Source organism: Pleurodeles waltl, chromosome 1_1 (assembly GCF_031143425.1).
Source record: "Pleurodeles waltl isolate 20211129_DDA chromosome 1_1, aPleWal1.hap1.20221129, whole genome shotgun sequence".
Lineage (NCBI taxonomy): Eukaryota > Metazoa > Chordata > Amphibia > Caudata > Salamandridae > Pleurodeles > Pleurodeles waltl.
In genome coordinates this window covers 302,789,109-302,809,631 of record NC_090436.1, presented here as the reverse complement: position 1 = coordinate 302,809,631, position 20,523 = coordinate 302,789,109, and the positions used below count along the sequence as shown (strand labels likewise).

At 40.3% G+C, this 20,523-nt stretch overlaps 1 protein-coding gene across 3 annotated transcripts in view; it reads left to right on the top strand.

Annotated features, from left to right (window-relative positions):
- PLPP1 (phospholipid phosphatase 1) overlaps positions 1–20,523 on the top strand; it is a 220,090-nt gene that overhangs the window by 64,997 nt on the left and 134,570 nt on the right. Inside the window, exon 2 of one of the 3 annotated variants that reach the window (XM_069222113.1) lies at positions 984–1,138. The exons of the other annotated variants lie outside the window; for them this stretch is intronic. Coding sequence (XP_069078214.1) covers positions 984–1,138 — 155 coding nt within the window. The remainder of the gene's footprint in view (positions 1–983; positions 1,139–20,523) is intronic. 3 annotated transcript variants of the gene reach the window in all.

Here is a 20,523-nt window from a genome sequence, read left to right as displayed (position 1 = left end):
TCTGGAGAACAAACGGGCAATGAGCTACGGAGCAAAAGTTTCTCTCCTGAACAGTGGACACTGAATTCATAGAGGTGGCTAGGATGCTCACATTTCCATAGTTCATGTAGCAGCTCTGCTTAGCCGTCTCTGCTGCTGGAAAGTGTAGATTAGCACCTGAGGAGAGGTGTTTCTATGCATCATTCAAATACAAATGGGTGAAAAATACTACAATAAAAGTATAATTTAAGAGGACGGCACCCCAGAAAAAAAAATGCATAAAAGCCACAAAATCTAGAATAATGCGCCCATTCAAGACAGTAAGTGATGTTCCTAAAAAGTGAATGTGTGTCCAATGCTTTACATTCGCTAGCTAGGAAAATAAGCTGTTGATAGCAAAATGTCATTAAACCTTCCAGAGGTAATCGTCTGTCACCTTGGAGCAGGTAATTCTAATAAAAAAAATGCTGCTGTGCACTCAATTTCACTTTATTGTAACAGGAGTGAAAGTTTTTGTCTTTGTTCATAAAATCCTCGTAAGCACTCTGCAAGCTATAGATCGTCTAAATTCGCACAATTAACTTGAACTCTGCTTCACTGGCCTCTACTGTTGTCTGAAACGCGTCCATGAACATTTTGTAAGTGGTGGTGCTGAAAAAATTGTTTAGGAATACACAAACTCTGAAATGCAGTCCCTGGTTACTATGAGGCATGGGGTACCCTAGAACCACTCACATCTAACTTCTCTCCAGCTACTGGCTTGTGATTGAATAAGTATAGTTCATGCTTTATCTTAGTAATGTTGTTCCGTGTGTGTGTGTGTGTGTGTATGTATGTATGTATGTGTGTGTGCACTGCATGAGCTTCCTCGCACTTTTTCTGTGATTATCGAGAAGTCAAATCTGTGTATATTCTTTCTGCTGCTTCATCTGAGAGCTGAAGTGAACTGATTACTTTTTTTTTTTAACCTTTTTGTGTATTTGTTTCCCATCCTCCCCCAACAGCTGGTTTGCCTTTGGGCGTTCTAAACTTGGCCAAAATCAAGCCGTATCAAAGAGGCTTTTTCTGTAATGACGACAGCATCCAGTATCTATTTCATCCAAGCACCATCACCTCCACTGTCCTGTACACAGTGGGATTCACCCTCCCCATTCTATCTGTAAGTAGTCCAGTATCCTAGGTGTTAGGGGGGAAAACACTGTTTGAGTTCCTGACATTATCATCTATGTAAAGGATTGCATTTGGTGACCGAGATGGATGCTAAAGCTTGTAGTTTGAGTAATTAACAGTTTATTCCTATTAGTGTTTTTTAACTGTTATAATCATGCTGAACTTTGCTAGCTGTATCTTTGTGCTGTGTAGCTGTCCTGTTGGAATCACCATGTAAGGAAAATAATGGTACGAGTTGAGAATTGCTTATCAAGGGGTTTTTCATTCCTAAGGGTACACACTTTTGTTGACTTCTTATTTCGGAATGTTTCTGTAACATATAATCTCCGACATAAGGTATAGAGGATTCTTCCACCAACAAGCTTCTCAAAATGACTCACGTTGTTTTATCTTGTGTTTGCCAGCATTCAGGCAGAATATCTGAGAATTCCACGTCTGTCGTGCTTTTTGCGCCCAGTGACGGTTTTATGTTGAATTGTGTGACGAATCTTCCCGCGGTTCCTGGTTATTTGGGTTTTAAAAGTTCAGGTCCTACAGACTTGGAATTTTGCAATGCTGCAATGTAGAATGCTGTAACATTTTCCAGGGCGTGTTTTATTCATGTTCAGATTAGGTAAGCACTCTCCCCAGACCGCAGATAATGCTTTCCCTTTAAGTTTCACGGATTGGTGAGGTCATCTTTGGCCGCCATTGTTTCAATTGGAGAGCATGGATCAAAAGCCACCACACAGTCAAGTGGCTGGGCGTGAATGAGTAACGGTTTTGCGAGCATTGCTGCTTTTGCGATCCAGGGTTTCTTCTTTTGGCACTCTTAAAAGGAGCTTTGTGCCAAGCAGCCATAAGCTAACTCTAAAAGAACAGTTTGTCCCTCTTAAGCCTTATTTTCATCGTTTGTTGGCAGTGAGCAAATCCTCTGCATTGTGTACTGAGATCATCGCAGTGTTGCTCTAAATGTATCAGGGCAGCCTCACAAACCTTTTATGGTATGGTGTAAGTAAACACATACCATAAAAAGAGTAAAAATTAAAAAAAAGTGATGCCACCCTCGTCAGCTGCCCTTGTGTAGTTAATTGTATTTGGCACATTAGCTATAAAAGCACAATTCAAAGCCTGACTGCAAATAAAATTACCACAGAATATGCACAGTGAATGATATGATATCATCCCATTTCTAAATTGTCATGTAATTACATGAGGAGCATGTTATGCCCAGGTTAACTTAGGAAGAGTCCTCCTGAATTTTATTACACTCTTAAACGCCTCTCACTAGTCAATATCTGTACTCAATCCTTCATTTTAGCCACAGAAGAAGATATTAAATTATGAATTGCTTTGCAGATCTCCATTATTCTCGGGGTGTGTAGAAAGCATGAAGCTTGTTTGATAGGACCAATATCTCTGGGCTTGCCTTTGATTCTTTCTTTCTTAGGCTTTGTATTGAAGTTAGCCAGATAGGCACCTTTGTGAGTGTTAGATGGTCAGCTTTCCTTGGGCACAAAATCATTTGCTCATCTCCATTTTGCTCTCTCAGCAGTCTACTGAGTGTCTGACAATAGTCAAAATGGCTGCATTAAAACGGTGTAATCAAGAATTGGTGACTACTTAGCTGATTTTAGACTTTTTCTGAAGGTGTGAGGGAGCAACTCCCTTAGTGCTTAATTTGAGCCAGTGGTGCCCACTGGCACTCATTTCTAGGGACCAGCACTGATTTTTCCTCATCAGAGATTGACTGAGAGCAAAAGAGGTAGAAACAATTACGAGCCGGCTGCAATGTTAAGGCCCTGTTCACCGCCAGCCCTGCGGTGAACTCCAAACAAGGCTGGTGTTTGGACCGCTCAGGCAGTCTCTTGGCAGTTTAAGTTTGGCATTTGTAATTGTTTCCATTGAATATGGAGCATACCCAGGGCCATTGGCATTGAGATTCCGCAACCGTAGCTTTTTTTTCCCTCATACATATGGATTTACCACATAATCCGTTGTCTGCTGTGTAATCTGCAGATGTTAACAAATAAATGTTTCTACCTTAAATAGATCAAATGTTACTAAAATATGGTGGCATGTTTGCAAACAGTGGAAAGCTATTCAAAAAGGTTAACTGGTCACGTTTCAGTTGCTTAGTTTTGTATTTGGTTGTTAAACCGATACTAATGAGATTACATCTTTGGCAAAACAGTATTACTATGTGTCAAAATGATAAAATAATGAAGTAATAGTATTAAAAAATGTGCTGCATTATGCTACATAATTTGCCTTTTCTTTTTTTAAGTTTGAAAATGAAAAGTTTATTAATACTTAATACAATAATTCAAATATATAGAATACAACAGATAATTTAAATGAATAATATAGAAATGGCTCAATTACAATAGAAAATTCTGTAGTGTATTGATGAAAAAACATGACAAATATATAACATTATATATATGCATATGAAATTAGAAAGAAAATATGATAATGCATAAAACTGTACCAAAGACAATTCATGGTGGTTTGGAGACCTCCTCAATCCTAGGAAAATGAGTACATGAAGCGTAAGCCAAAGAGTTTAAGTAATTTGTAATCACTATCTATAAAATATCTCTTTTAAAGGCGAGAGATATGGGGGAAACATAAGCTCAATCAAGTCTATGATTATAGCATGAGACTTTCTAGAAATATATTTGAAAAGCTTAAAGTAATCCGAGTAGGAAATATAATATTTATCTGATTCCATACTCTTACCCAAAACTGAAATGTGAAAGGACAATCAAACAACATATGTTTTTAAGGTCTGAAATTGGTGCATTACAGGACCAACAAGACGACGAAAAAGTAGGATTCATTCTATGCAAAGACACTGGCGTAATTTATAATCTATTATATATAAAAAACAAAGTTTGGATAGCATTAGCAGCTCTGGAGTGTTTCCGTATTTGAAACCAAATTTCATTCCATAAAGAAGTGGAAAAGGAAGATTCTGAGGCTCATATTTATACTTTTTTAGTGCCACATTTGCATCATTTTTTAGGCTAAAGCGCTGTAAACGTACAAAATACTACTGTATTTTGTAAGTTTGCACCTGTTTTGCATCAAAAAATGATGCAAATGCGGCACTAAAAAAGTATAAATATGGGCCGGAATCCTTCTACCACTGCAATTCTGTTGTAGATTTAGGTCTTTTTTTCTCAGGAGGAGAAGTAATTGTCTGATAAATGTGAGAAGCTGATGGGGCTTCTAGCAGAAGATGTTTAATTTGAGAAGGATGAACCGTAGACAATTGTTGCAATAACATCTTTTGGTAAGATCCATTTACAATATTTATTTAAATATCATATTTTTTTAGCAAAAGAAGATAGAAAAGGAAAAGGATGTTGTACTTGTTTGAAAGAAAGAGGAAAGTCCTCTTCAGATAGTTGGTGCACCCATCTTAAACATCATATATATACCACAATCTCCCAAAAATTGTTCTATTATTCAATTTAATATATTTGTTATACCAAATTAATGGATTGAGAAACTGATCCTTACTATCATTATGTGTAATATAAATGGGTTGTAAGATTCTACAAGAATTCTTCAAAATAGGAACAGAAATAGAGGCTGGTTTGTGCATAAAAGTTAAGACTTCTGGAAATGAGAAGGGAGCAACAAATTATCTCTCAACCTCAACCCAAAATGGCAGAACCATAGAATCATTCTCACCTAACAGAAAAGAAGCTTGTTTAAGGGCCGTATGGTAAGATCAAAAGTCTGGAAAATTAACCCCTCCCAGACACTTAGGCTGCATTAATTTTAGAAGAGACATTTAGGGTTTTATATTAATCCATACAAATTTAGATGGAATGGAATTCATCTTCTTAAAATAATGACACTGGATATTAATTGGGATATTTGATAAGTAAAAAAAGCTCACAGGGAATAAAATGATCTTAAGAGAATGTAATCTACCCCACCAGGATAAAAAAAAAAAGAGTATTCCATTTAGATATGAGTGAGTTAAGAGTAGAAAAAAGTTGTGAAAAATCACAAGAAGTAGTATCTTTTAAAAGCAGGTTTTAATCAAAGGCCTAGATATCTACTTTTATCATTATATTATTCCTATGTAAATTGGATAATTTAAAATCTTCAGAAAAACAACAATTATTTAAAGGGAGTATTTCACTTTATCTTTATTTAATTTATATCCTGAAACAGAGACAAATTTTTCAACTTCCAACAAAACGGCTGGAAGTGACAATTGTAGTTTTGATACAAAAAGTAAAATGTCATCTCATAAGCTGAAAATTGTACTTTTCCCCCAAACTGAATGCCATACAAATGTAGATTAGCTCTAAGTTTTGTGAGAAAGGGTTCTAAAAAAAAAAAGATAAACAAAAGTGGTGACAACGGACTCCCATGTCGAACTCCTTTATAAAGTGAATAAGAAGGGGAGATGAGACCATTTAGAAAAATGGCTGCTTTAGGGAAAATATAATAATGATATAAGTTTTTTATGAAATTAGTTCCAAAACCAAACCACGAAAGAGTCGAAAAAATAAAATTTCAATGAAACACGATCAAAAGCTTTCTCAGCATCTAGGGCAATTGCTGAGAGAGATTCTTTATACATAGCAGATTTACATGAAATATTAAAGAACAATCTTGTGTTGTCAGATAGTAGGCACTGTTTAATAAATCCTGATTGTTCTTTACCAATCAATTTGGGCAAAAGTGGTTCCAAACGGAGAGCCACAATTTTAGCAAAAATTGTATTATCTAAATTAACCAGGGAAATTGGTCTCTAGTGCTCACAACATTTTGGATCTTTGTTTTCTTTTGGAATAAGGCACATTAAAGCCTCTTGAAAAGAGCCTCCAGTCGAATTAGATGTGATGAAATATGAAAAAAGTTGATATAATCTTGGGGCTAATAATTTAGAAAAGTGCAAATAGAATTCAATAGTGAAACCATCTGGTCCTGGAACATTATGTTTCTTAATAAGTTTAATTACATTGAGAATCTCCTGAAAGGAAATATCTTTATCAATTGCAGAAAATTCAGACTTTGAGAGTGTTGGCTGATTAATAAGTGATAAATATTGAAAAACATGGTCTTGCAAAGGTTGTGATTCAGGGGTATATAATTGTGTAAAAAAGTGTACAAATTCCTTCAAAATGTCATCATTTTTATGTAATAAAGAATTAGAGGCATTGTAAATAGATTCTATCCTTTTATTTTATCTTGAGTTTCCCTGATTTATTTTGTCCTCTGTAATATTTAGCACTGGGCTTAAGAAGGTAAGAATTAGCAGTGTCTGTGGAATTCTTATTATGGGCAAATTTAGCTTTAACTAACTCATTAAGGCAATTTGAGGACTTGGAAGAATAGCATCTTCCTTCTAATTGTTTAATGTGATTCAAAAATTGTAGTAAATTATTAGTAACATTTTTTTTATTAGCAACAAAAGAAATAAAATCTCTAGAAGCAGCTTTTAAAAGCATCCCAGATAATCTGAGCCGATAAAGGAGTATCATTTTCTAAAAAGAATTGTACTGCAATATTTTCAAAAAGTTGAGGAAAAATTTGTATCAAGGAGTAAATAATTATTAAATCTCCCTCTTTTATTTGATCAGACATGTGGTATAAGATCTAAGACCATACTCACAGGAGCATGATCAGAAATTAATATAAACCTGATTTCTGAATCTAACACATGTTGTACAAGATGCTTTGAAACAAATAAGTAATCTATCCTCGATTGAGAGGAATGTACAGGAGGGAGAAAAAAAGAGAGTACTCCTGTGAAGTGGGGCTACACAATCTCTAAACATCTGTTAGTGCCCTTTGTTTAATCACATAAGTAAATTGTGAAAAAATAGTGAATGGTATAAATTTGCATTAGAATTACGATCAATAAAATGATCTATAATCCTAATACAATCACCTCCAAAAATTAAATAATCATCAGAAATGCTCAATAACTTTGCTAAGGTATCATTCCAAAGCAATTTATGTGGTTGAGTGGATGCATAAACATTGCAAATAGTTAAGAGAACTTTGTTAATAAACAACAAAATAATAGGCCATTTGCCCATAGCATCAACTTCTTGAGCTCTGAGCGAAATGTCTAGAGCCTTATGATATGCTATAGTCACACCATTTTTTTTCCCTGTACCAGGAGATGAAAAAATATGGCCTGCCCATTGTCTTAAGTTTGGATGCTTCATTATCAGAAATATGAGTTTCTTGTAATAGGGCAACATCCGCTTTTAACATCAACATATGTTAAGACTCTTTGATGCTTTGTAGGAGATACTAAACCTTTAACATTCCAGGAAATAAATCTAGTTGCCATTTAAAATGGAAAACTATAAAATGCTACCACCAAGTACTAAATATAAACCAACTGTATAATTCAAAAATCTGAATAAACAAAACCATCATGAAGTATATAAGAGCAAGAGAGTGCAGATGAAGAGGAAATAGTAAGACAAAAAGATAAGAAAGAAGAGTAGAAAAAGAAAAAAGAATGACAAAATTATTTTATAAGTAGGAAAATCAAAAGAACAAATAAATATAACCAGTAATAAAAACATACCTATAAGACAAAACAAAGTAAGGGTGGTGAAGCCACAGTAGGAAGTTGAGATTACCTTAACTCCACAACTGCAGACACGAAAGGGGAGGTTGGCTGGGATTCACAAAATGAAAGTCCAGAGATGGGTGGGTTGGTAAGACTTAATCTAAATGAAAAACAAGGAGAAGAAAAAAGGGGAAGATTAATATCAACCAATTCCTTTAAATATTAAGATCATTTCAACAGCACAAGTACCAAAAGGCGCACATCTGCATTTCAGAGAACAATATATTAAGACTCCGCAGCTTTGAAAATATCAATTTTGTCACTTCTGCATGATTCAATACAATTCTGAAGTAAAACCGGATCTTCAAATGATTTTATTTTATTGTTGTAAGTCACCTTGAACAGACAGGGGTGAAAAAGACCACATCGAGCATTAGGAACTTCAAACGCCGGACGCATGTTTAAGAATTTTTTCCGTTTGTCTGCTGTCGATTTAGCATAGTCTTCCGCAAAGAATAGATTGGAGCCTGCCCACACAAATCCGAACTTTAGCCTTCGTTGCCTTGAGAACTTTTAGCAGATCCAGATATTCCAAAAATAAAGGATTACACCTCTTGGTTTCCTTGACGCTGAGGCAATATGAGAAGGGTCTCCAAGTCTGTGTGCTCTTTTTATAATTAAAATTTGAGAGATGGGCAGATCTAGGAGTTTGGGCAGAAAGATATTGGATCTGATCCTTCAATTCCTTCAGGGAGACCATAAATATGAATATTGTTCCTTCTGTTTTGTTTTCCATGTCCTCTGCATGTTTTTTTTCAACATAGCAACTTCAGATTGTAACACTTTAATAACGGCAACTGAGTCCTCCAACACCTCCACCTTCTGTTCTATATGAGAAACTCTATTTTCCACTTGCGGCCATTTGTCACCCAGATTTTGCAATTGTCTATTAGTGCCTTCCATATAGGGTTTAAGAGCTCTAATTTCTTGAAGGAGTAACTCCATTGACATAGTATCAATTGCTTTAACAGGTGACAGAAGATCTTTTTAGCACGATTATTGATTGACGCAGCTGAAGTTACCAGAAGCTTGGATGACAATTTATTAATAGCCGATGATGAAGCAGCAGGTGTTATAGGTGAAGAGGAAATATTATCTGGGGTGCACTCACATATGTTATCCATATTTGATAATTTGTCCTTTACTATTAGCCAACTAAAAATTCCTAGATCTGCCCATAAGCAAAAAAAAAAATGTTCTTTAAAAATAAGAGAAGAACTATCTGAACACCAAATGACGCCACCTCAGGAAAAGGTAACATTAAAATACTAGTTAATACTGAAAAAGTATTGTAAATAGTATGATGAAAAACTTCAAGACTGCTGCAATCCATGTAGAAAACTCCCAAGCAATGAAAAAAATATAGAAAAAAACCAGACAAAAAATATGAGGAGAAAAAGCAGCCAAAAAAACAAAATGGCGGCCGCTGTTGAAATCTCAGGCGACCTCCATAATTTAATGAGAATATGGCATTGAAGAGTTGCTTATCAGTTTTCTAGGTAAGGTCACTATGTTCTTTGACCGTTTCCCCCAATGTTTGCCTGTTTTAAAAAAAAAAAAGAAAATTACAGCCGAAAACGACCCGGCCTCCTCGTCTCCCACTGCCGTCATGGAGCTCTCAAAAAGGCAGACATCTTCTTTCGGTGCCAAGCCACACCCGCATAATTTGCCTTTTCTTGACACATAATTCAGTCAAACCTGCTGCATACTCTGGTACTCTCCCGTGGCATCATTCCAGGTGCCTTGAGCATACCTTAATCAGCCAGACCATGTGAATGGATGTAAAGATCAATAGAGCCGTCTCCATTTATCAGTAATTCAGACTTGTTTCTACTCCGGCATAGTCCATTTTACTGCATCAGGCCTTGGATTTAACCCATGTTTTGGGTTATTGCATGCTACTGCCTGAGTTACATTTGAGATGTAGTATGATCTATGTGTTGTGTGGCTACACATCTGACTCTAGACCATAACCAAACAATAAGTTAGGCCTGATGAAACCTTTAAGTATTAATGGTCGAGCAAGATATGCAGGCCTCGCTTCTGGTTTACTACACATCGACGTCCCTCCCCCCCACCACTCTCATGACTTAACATTCCTGGTACATTCTGCCAGTTATGTTTGTGTACTTAAAGCATTGTTGCAAGCCATGCTCTGAGGCTAAGGATAGAGGTTGAGAGGAGAAACTTTAGCCGCGGCGAAAAGTTTCACACAGGCTGCAGGGATTGAGGATTACGAACATTTGAATGGAAAAGTCCAAGGAATGCTGTGAACTTTTCATTTTCTATTGGGTTGTCTGTTTCCAGCAATCTTAAATTAAATATGTACATCTATCTAGTTGGGCCCTGGATGCATACCTGGTTCTTAATAAACAAGTAGTCCAGAGCAATCTGTCTTGACTTCTTTAGGAAAATAAGATAATCTACATACATTGCAGGGTTAGATTTTCTGGGTTGTAGGTGCAGGGCTTTTCTGCCTTCCCCATGTGAACTTGGTCTTTGTGTCTCAGTTGTTCTTTGGCAGGCGCCATCTTCTACGGCTTAGTTTGTTACTGTTCTGGGCAACCAGATCCTTTTGGTTTTTATTTAACCTGCAGCCTTGTTTGTTCTCTGTTGTGGGTGAAAGTGTTTTGAGTGTTGCTGTGGTTTTGCATCCAGTACTGGTGCAAGAACCAAGAATCCACTTGCGAAGTGTGCAGTAGAGGCTAGGCAAATAAAAATGTGCACATCGATTTTAACTCGTGGCTGCACAGCTTTGTCCTCAATGTTAATCTCTACGTTTTCTGCTGATTGACCCCTTGCATTCTGCATGAGAGTGAAACTTTTTTAAGCTGCATAACAGTGCCTTATTTGTCACCTTTGGGGACACTGTGTTGTCCTTAGTAGTTTTTTTTCCACTTGGCAATTAAGACTTTGTTCCTCTCCTCTGGTCATCATACTGTTGGCTACTGCCGTTTTTGGTTTCTGTGCAGTTTACATCTGCACAGCTTTCCACTCAGTTGCAGAGTAGTGCAAGTAAGCTTCAGTGTAGAGGGCAGTAGGAGGCGACTACACTGCCTCTGTACCGGATACAGTGTACCAGAACAAAGACTGCAGTGATAAAAATATATCATATGTAATTGTAATGTGCCATGGCATGGACCTCCTAGTTGGGGTCATTGTCTGCAGGTTTTCTTAGGTGACCCCTTTGGTATATGAAGAGTTGGTTGTCTCCTCAACTTTATGTAGCTCAACAAGAGCTTATTTTTGCATGAGAACATTTCTCATTAATCTGTGGAAATGTACATATTCAAAGGTAAGCACTACCTTTTCTTTTTAGTCAGTTCTTTTTTTTTTTTTTATTGGACAGGGGGCTAGTACATTGTTAGCCTCGGCATTGCCTTTTGATCTTGGAGCTTCTGCGTTTAGTCCTCTCACTTTGCCGTCTGTTAGTCTGCAGTGTTATTGGAGAATGTAATCTCTCTGAAAGCCTTGGGATTGTGAAGATACAGCATACTCCGGCATGACATGATAAATCACATGTTGCAGTCCTTGGCGCCAAGTGATTGGTCTGTTGCCAGTGACGTGGTGTTCAGTGCATTTATTCCATCACCTCATCCTTTCTTCTGTTCTTTTGAGTAACTGTCATTGACTGTGCAACATCCTACAATTTAGGTTATTCTTTTAGCATTTAGATTTAGACCCTGCCCATTCTGATTTCATCGAGTAGGGGAGGTTGAGGTTGTTTGCCTATGATATCCTGGGGTCCAGGTATATCTTAAGTATTTTAGTGGCCCTCGGCCACACGTGTTTTGGGGACCCCTATTTGGAACAGCTTTCAATTGATGATTCAATTTCAGCTGTTTCATAGCCTCTTTGACCAGGTCATTGACAGGGCACAGGCACACTGGTCCAAATTCTAAATGTTTGCGTCTAATAATCAAGGATAGTGATGTGTGTTTTCAGTACTGAACTAAGCACCAGATCACTAATATTACTGCAAATCATCTCTGTGACTCCATGCCAGAAGGACTGCCCATCGCAACTTGCAGCACCAGGGAGGAGGTTGGGCTGCCAACCCCAATACAACAGTCAGGACTTTTCAGTCACTGGCGGGAAGAGGAAGGTGTCCTCTGCCACGTCCCCCCAGCCTCACAGAAAAAAACAAAACAATACACCACAGCACCTCAAGTGAGCGTGCAGCTCAAACAGATGAAGTGCTTGAGATTGAGACTCTCTGCTGCTGCTCTAGAGAGCCCATCGAGGACAACAGGAGTACTGTGCATCCCCTAGTGGTGGCCAGCTGTAACTGCGGGGGAGGAAGAACCGTGTGACCTCTCGTAGCAACTTCATTGTGCCCATGGTGTCTTCCCCACAGCACAAGAGCGCAAAGAAGTGCCATATGCCACCCGTGCATGTAAGTGCTGAGGAGCCCAGCGTGCTCCCTGCTGGGAGCATGTCACATGGATTGACCATCCGTGCCAAGGACCAGCTCTTCCAAGCCCACACGAACAGAGGTAGGACCAAGCACTGCGACAGCGCAGCCTTGAGGCGCAAGCATCACGCCTTCAAGTGAAGAGAGGCGAAAAGGAGGCTACCCGCCATCACTGCCCTGCAATGGGCCAGAGACTGATCAGTGTCCTCCCTCACACTGCCTCAAGACTGAGTTGCCAGTGACTCACAACAGGCAAGAGGAGAGTCGTACATCCTAAGTGGCAAGCTGCCACCACCACAATACTGCTCAAAAAGAAGATGTGATGCCACATCACGGCAAACAGAAAGAGCGTGACATATTGACACATCATGGCAAACAAAAAAAGCTTGGTAGGAAGAAGGAGGGAAAGGGAGAGAAGAGGTGATCTTGTGACATACCTGTTACACTGACCTGGTGACCACGGATGTGCAAGAGCGAAAGATCCCAGACTGAAGAGATGAAGGAATGGTTTCACTACTCAAGAGTGCACCTACATACAAGCCAGCCAAAGGAGTGCAATGCCATCAATGGAGACAGCTCAGCGGGCGTACTGAACGTAGGCCATCTCCATGAGCAAACCGGGTATTCTGCCCCACGCTTCACAGTGCGATCGTCCAGACAGCTGACATCTGCTGCGTTAAGCAGATGGCATCACTGCTAATAACCGCACATGCAGTAGGAGAAGAACTGCACTAACTATGGGACGAGTCATGTGGCTGTGAAGTCCCTTTAATCACCCTCATTCCAGCAACATCAACACCTGTTGTCTAGGTCACCTATCGGCAAACACCATCATTGCCATGTGCATCATCTGATTCAGTAAAGGAGTATCAGCACCAAAGTGGAATCATACCTCCTTTAAAACATCAAGAGACCAACGAGGCACTCCTGGCAACAAGGGAGACAAATTGCCCAGAGATTATCTGAGAGCCCACCCGCACCTGTTCCCTATTGGAAGGCACACTGACCAGTTATCATCTACCCTTGTGATTGCACGGTTGAATTGTCTGTGGCTTCTGTCAGGGAGCCTGCAGTGGCCCGCAGACGGCCCACATGCAGCCCAGCATAGTCCACGCGGGCCCGTGGTGACCCATCAAATGGACCTCAAGGGAATCCCCACGCAAGAGGTGGTTTGGAAGCTGTTCTACTGACAAGGTATCAGGATGCGCCAGGTGTCTTTCCAGTCTGTGCGGGGTTGGCATTCATGGAGTCAGGGTGTCTTATGAAGTATTACTGCAGCAGACTTCACAAATGCTCTTGATGCACCAAATTTGAACTATTTACACCAATTGCATCACCGCGAGAGCACGCAGGACTGACCTACAGTGTGTGAGTGGACATTAAATCAACGTCACCGGATCCAGACTCCATCTACACAGCGTTCGTGCCCAGCAGCACAATGAGTCCAGAGATGCCTGAGTGCTCCCAGCTGCACCTATCAGTTGCCATCATATGGACTGCCTCTCGAGGCTGAGAGACGTAGTTGGTGTTTGATGTATTTTTATCCTTGGAGATTGGACTTGTTATATTTTCAATAACGTTTGGGAGCAATGTAGTGTCCTTCTGGACACACGTGCACTTCTGCACGTAGTATTTTACCAGTTTCTCTTACACCTTCCACACACCCATCCAACACAGACATCACTGTTCAGGTGACTCTGCCAATAAAGGAGCCTGAGTGCACTTGCTTTAGGCCGGTTCTCCATCCTACCCACTGGTGTTTGTCATCATTCTGTATAGCATGTAGGCATAGGGCTCAGAAAACTACATGACCAGGCCTTCTTGATTGGGTAAATAAAGCTGTTGTTCCTGCCAGAATTCAGCAAAGAAATATCATAGGCCCGCTGACTCTGGGATCCAGTGGGTCGTTCTCCTCAGTTCTCTCTGTGGGAATTGTACTACCTAATTTTTTGGGGGGCTTTTACAAAATTTAAATACACCTTCTTCGAAAATAAGTCTCCCTAGTATTGAGGTTTTAAACTAGAGTGAAAAACCTTCACTATTTTAATTATTTGCAGGGGTGACACTTTTAACTGAAGATTTATCTGGCATCCGATTTAATCTGGGAGCACGTTTTCAGGTCCAGTAACAAACCATTTAATTTACAACCCGCCGTGCTTTAAACGTGGGGAAATCCTGAAAAGTGTATAAAGAAAGTAGCAGAAGCAGCAGACCTGTCCATCCAGTTTTAAACTTGATAAACTTATTAACTAATTAATTTAGTCAAAAATCCGAGTTCCAAAAGATCGTGTCATCTATATATTTTATGGCACTGGTTATATATCTCAAAATCTTGTATACACATGTGCTGTTAACACGTGCATTATAGCCATTTTGTTTACAAGAATTATTTTGTGTACATCGCCATTTCGGTCACTGAGAAGGGGCCTACCCATGCGCCCTCTGGTTTATCGGTGTGTTCAGTTTTTCAATACCATTAAAGTAGAGTGACTGAAAACGAGGTGAAGACACCTTGGAACCTCTCCTGTTAAAAGCCCATTGGGTCGGGCCTTGATTCGGTGATTGGATGGCCCTGTGCAGCACGACGCTTTCATTGGTACTGCCTCCTACCCATCTTAATTTTGTATTACAGTTTAGTTTAGTTTATTTTTTGCACAATTGATAAGTCATTGCACTCAGCAAAGGAGGTTAAAAAGGACCTTAACATCTAAAACACAATAAACACCTAAAAGACCAAATTTCACAATGTAGGAAAAGCAAAAAGAATTTTAAAACCAGCGAAGCCATAATGGCAACTAAGTGCAATGTTTGCAATGCGTATCATCAAGGGGGGTAGGGAGCAGAAAAGATGTGACCCACCGGCTCCGTACCAACAATGAAGGTCCCGCATCAAACAATTTTCTGTACCTACTCGAGAGTCTAGCAGACACTATCACAGTATCAACTTGAATCTCCAAAGCACAGCGGTTTAAATGTAATGACTTGCAAGTATTTGTTTATGTGGGACGCTTGTAGGTTGAAGCAGCAGACAGGTAGCCAGCCTGCCCGTCCTTTAGGGTGGAGGGGCCACGCCCCACCACCTTTTGCCCTTCATGAAGAGTGGCTGTCATGCTGAGCAAAGGTCAGCCTGACAGACCCTCTTCATGTTCAGGTCAGGCAGCCAGGAGCTAGACATGCTCAATTTACGCAGGCTCCTGGCTGCCTGAGCTGAACTTTGCTGGGCTGAAGAGGTCACAGCTCCTGTGGGCGTGACTTCCTCAGCTCAACAAAGGTGCCTCAAGGCCCTCACACTCAGTGACGAGGGGAAGCGTCACCCATTGAATCTGACCTGGGTGCTTCAGGTTTAAGCCCTGAAGCGCCCAGGGTGAATGTCAGTCAGTGACTCCTCGTCACAGAGTGGGATGGGGTCGGAAGTCTCACTGACCCGATCCCATTCTGTGACGAAGTTGGGACTGCAGCCTTCCCTCTCTGGCTGACCTAAGGTCGGCCAGAGAGGGAAGGCTGCAGTCCCAACCCTCCTGGGACCTCCGAGCTGAAGGTAAGTGTGTGTGTGTGTGTGTGTGTTTTTAAATGAAAGTTTGATGCATGCGTGTATGTTTGGATGTTGATAATTGTTGTGAATGGATGTGCGTGTGTGTGTGCTTCCTGCCCGTCCACTCCCTCCTTAAATTACCGGCTGCCACTGCAGGTACCACATATGCTATGCCCCTTCTCACTCTCCGTAAAACCGTATACGAGTTTTGTACGCTTCTGCCTCATTAATTTTGTAATGAAGGGCATTGCGATCTGTTTCGCTAAGACTACTGCCATCTTTTAAACTGACCACTCACTCCAAGGGGGTAGAGAGTTGGAAGTTAATAGGGCACTTTGAATCCTTTTGAACATAATTTAACCAATGAAGGTCCGACAGAACCCTGCTCTTTAGCAGTTCCACAAAAATGTGAAAGTGCAGATGGACCTGTTTTGGTCTGTCGAGAGAAGGATGAGCCTGATGGTGCCTATCTGTGTGACACTTTCGGGTGGTAGTATGCTCTAGAAATGTAAATAATACATACATTTGAAGTACTACATGTCTTAACACACCCATCCATGCTTCCCCTTTTAAGCAAAGGTACACCTTGCTTGGGAGCCTACTTTTCTCTGCCAGAGCTCCGAGGTCGTCCCCTGTGTTAAGGAAGAGGTGGATTGTCCTCATTACTTTGGAATAGGATGCTTGCACTTTACTGTTGCCAGGAAGTTTTTATGCACGCAGATGAAGTGGTCCGTTTTGGTGGAAAATAGCTGCCCATTCGGAAGGAGCACAATGTGGAAGGCCTCATGTAACATAAATACAGACCAGTCTGAAAGTCTCTAATGGTAAACGCAAAGGTTGCAATAAAAATGTAAAGTATAGTACTTACTAATTAAGTTTCCTTTTAAATGTGAATCTTGGTCATAGCACGTTATAGACAGATGCTCCACATTGACGCACTGGACGGTCATTGGGTTATGGTCACTGCAGTAACAACTTTGACTTTTGCGGAATAAATATTTTCACCCCAAATCTTTCCCGCAGTTCACCAAGGAATGTGTTCATATACTACATTCTGTTTGACGTGATTGGCCGGAATGCATTGAAGGCTCAGTTCAATTTATATCTGGGAGTGTCACCTTTTGGGTTTTCTTAGCTCTAAACAGACTAGAATGCACAGGGGAGTTCAATAAGTCTCTTGCATTTAGATGCGAGTTGTATACAGCCAAGCACTCATTACATTGAGTGCTCGCTCAAAAGAATTGCTTATTATCCTTAAAGTTCCCTAGACCGGTCGATGGGCTTGTGTGAATTCAAAGAAACTTAGGTTCTTCTCTGACCCCACAACCATCAAGTGGTGGCCAACCCAAAGCGCAGTCCTGCCCTTGACACTCTTAGAGGCATATTTATCAGAGTTATGTCATTCTTGCGCCATGCAATGGAGTGCAAGAGCGGCGCAACTCTTCAGTTAGATTTATCAAGCCAGACAAGGCCACCTTGCATGGCCTTGTCTGGCTTGATAAATCTAGAGTAACGCTATGCAAATCACTGCGTTGCGTTACTCTGCCCTGGCAAGGCGTTCCATGGGTGGAGTGTGGCTGTTCCACTCATCCACCCATGGATTTTGGCGCATTCCCAGATTTACAATTACTTGCAGATCTGAGAATACATCAAAATCCTACGCCTCCTCGTTACTTCCTCATTCTATGTGTGCTGCATTTTGAAGCACACATAGAAAGAGGAAAATGTGTCTTAAGATTGTTTTTGTGCAGGAAGGTGCCCTTGCTACACAAAAACAATCCTGTCTGCAATGCATGCACCCTTGCATTGTGCGCCAATGCAGGGAAAAAACAGGAATGTGCAGTACAATGTTAAATACCATGCATTCCTACCCTTTCCCTATCACGTAGTGCAGCAAGGTGACTTGCTGCACTGCGTTATATTTTTAGATAAATATGGCCCCCTAGGTTGGGCACCTTTGGAGTAACCAAAGTCCATATGCGCCAAATCCATGTCAGATTTTCAGTATGGCGACTGAATTTGTAGGGATACTCCATTTGCAGTAATTGAAGGTTACCATTTTATTTGGCTGTCTAGAAAACTGGCATGGGTCCTACCCTCTCGTTCCCCTCAAAGCTTTCCCTTGTGTCATTGTATGCGCTCAATATATTCGGGTATGATCTGAATTGAGTACATTGTAATGCATAGCATGGTAACTTCAAAAATTTATGAAGTCGTCATCGTTAGGGTAAAGTCGGGAATTGACTGTCCTTCGCTACTTTTCCGCAGGGTCTTTAGTTATGGCCTAGGGTTCAGTGAGCCATGTTTGGTCTCTAGTGTTGCAATATTGAGTGAAAAGAGTTGTTCTTACATCGGTAAATTGGGCACATGGACACTTCTTGAAGATCACTCATGCACGTATGTATGCATTTCCTATTTGTCTATTAATGTTTGATGCTTTCCCTTTACAATAATTTATTATACTGTGTAGTCATGTCCTTTTTGGTGTTATAACTGTAAAATCTCAAAGTTGTTTTCCTTTTGCTCAACAAAAAGGCCCTTCCTACTCCATTAGAGTTTTAATATATTTTAATACCTCAGTACCAGTGGTGCGCGAAGTGCTGTGCAACTTTGAGATATTGTCAGGTTTATGTGATTATCTGGTCAGTGTTGTACAAACTATAAAAATGTATTTCCAGTTTCCTTTCAGGGAGATCTTTATTTTAAAAGCCTTATGAAGACGTAAAGTTATATTCTCCACTCTATTGCGCCTGTATTTTTAGGCCAAGATCTACATTTTTCTTATGCAGTCTTTTTTGGGGTTTAGGTCCTAGTTTTAATTCTTTAATCGTCATACTTTTATCTTTGGCCGAGAGTCTCTAAATGGTAGTCTTTATAATTGTGATGTGTAGTATTTCTGTTGAGAGGCAACCACGAGGGTTCTCTGTCAGGCGTTCTTTTTGTGTCTATATGTAGCACGTGCTACAAAGACTTTTTGTAACGCGTAAATACCCTTTTCAAAAGTAATTAATTTATCAACCCTGTAAGGTTGAAACTGTAATTTGACCTTGCCGATGGTGTGATCTGCAATTTACACCCTGTTATTTAAGGAGACTTGTCTGAGAACAGAGCTATCAAATTGAGGTTTTTTTGTTTGGGTAACTCCACTGTAATTTTTGAAATATTGTTTTTCTTGTCTTGAAGTGTTATTGTTGTCGGGAAAACCAGTTCTGAAGGTATTGGCTTTTTTAGGTTCATAATGCAATACAAAGGACCCTATTTTTTGGCATGCACATTATTACCTGGTCCCCAAAGGTGAGTTGCTTCTCCAAATTGAAAGGACTGAAAGTGTGCCTCAGCTGCAAGGCGATTTCTGCTAGGGTGACGTGGCGCTAGGCAAACTTGCATGATACTGGTCTAGACGTTGGCTGTGAAAACCCTGGGGGAAAAGTTAGTAAACCTTCTCACAACCATGGGCAGCAAGCAAAGTTGCTGAACTGCGAGAAAGGGAGAGAGCAGAAATGCTCCATATGTACAACGATATGGAGCGTTCTTGCTCTCTCCCTGTCCAGTGGAACTGTGTGCTGCCTAGTGCTGACGCAGACACCATTGCATCATAGTGCAAGGCTGTCTGTGTAGGATTGTTTTTGAGCAGGAATGGACACCTTCCTGCACAAAAACAATCCTTCAAGGCATTTTCCTATTTATGTGTATGCTGCAGAATGCAGCACATGTGAAAGAGGAAATATCGAGGAGAAATATCGAAATATCGTTATCCCTCAATTGGGAAAGCACAGCATTTTGATGCATTCCCAGGTTTGCAGGTTTTGTAAATCATGGAATGTGCCAAAATCGATGGATGGATGCATAGGAACGCCCATGCTCCACCTGTGGAATGCCTCCCAAGTTAAAATGTAAAGTGACACAGGCCAGGCAGCTGCCTTGTGTTACATTTCTTTGCAAAGCAACTCAAGGCCACACAAATCAGACCTTGCATGGCTTTGTGAATATTACTTAAGCCTTTGTGTTTCCCTTGTGTGATGGTAGGACAATGCAAAAGCTTCATAAATATGGACCCCGGTTTTCAGATGCTTATGAAGGGTTTCATGATTTTGTTGGATGGAAGATAAAGTGACTACTGAAGACTACTATGAGGCTTATATAGTCTTTCAGTTCCTAACCTGTGGCAGACTCTAATAACTTCACCACGGTTGACCTCAGTCAACCTCTTGCTACTAATTGAAGCATAGGATTTTTTAAATCATTACTATTTTTAAGTAGCTTTTGCACCCTTGTCACCTTGGCGCATGGTGAAAGAGTAGACAGTTTTGAACAGAGCCCATGCTTTAAAATTCCAGCCACTCACTAGTACTGAGTACTTGCATTTAGAAGGGGTGGGTATCTGCTCTTAAAAGCATGAGGGCAGTATTCTTAATGCTACAGTACAGACATTTTTCAGCTGTAAATAGGTGCTCTGAAATAGTAATAAACCTGATTTACTGTTTAAACTCGAAAGATGGAAGTGCAGGTGCCTACTGAGAACCCCTGAAAGCCTTGGAGTACTTGTAGTCATTAGTTTCCCCTCTGTGACTAGGCTGCAATACCTTGCAAGAATGTGGCGAGGGTTGATATTGGCCACAGATCCGAAGCCCTCTGAAGCAATACTGAGCAGCTCATCCCTAACCAGCCACAAGGTCACTCCTATCTTCAGTCACCCAAGTGCTCTTGTCATAAGGCACTTTTGAACTGTCCTGTTCCTTCACTCGTTACGTTTTTTTGTTTTCTCTTGTTACTTTCTGGGAGGTGTGAATCTGGGGGTTGCAAAAAACTCTATAGCAAAGACCCTCT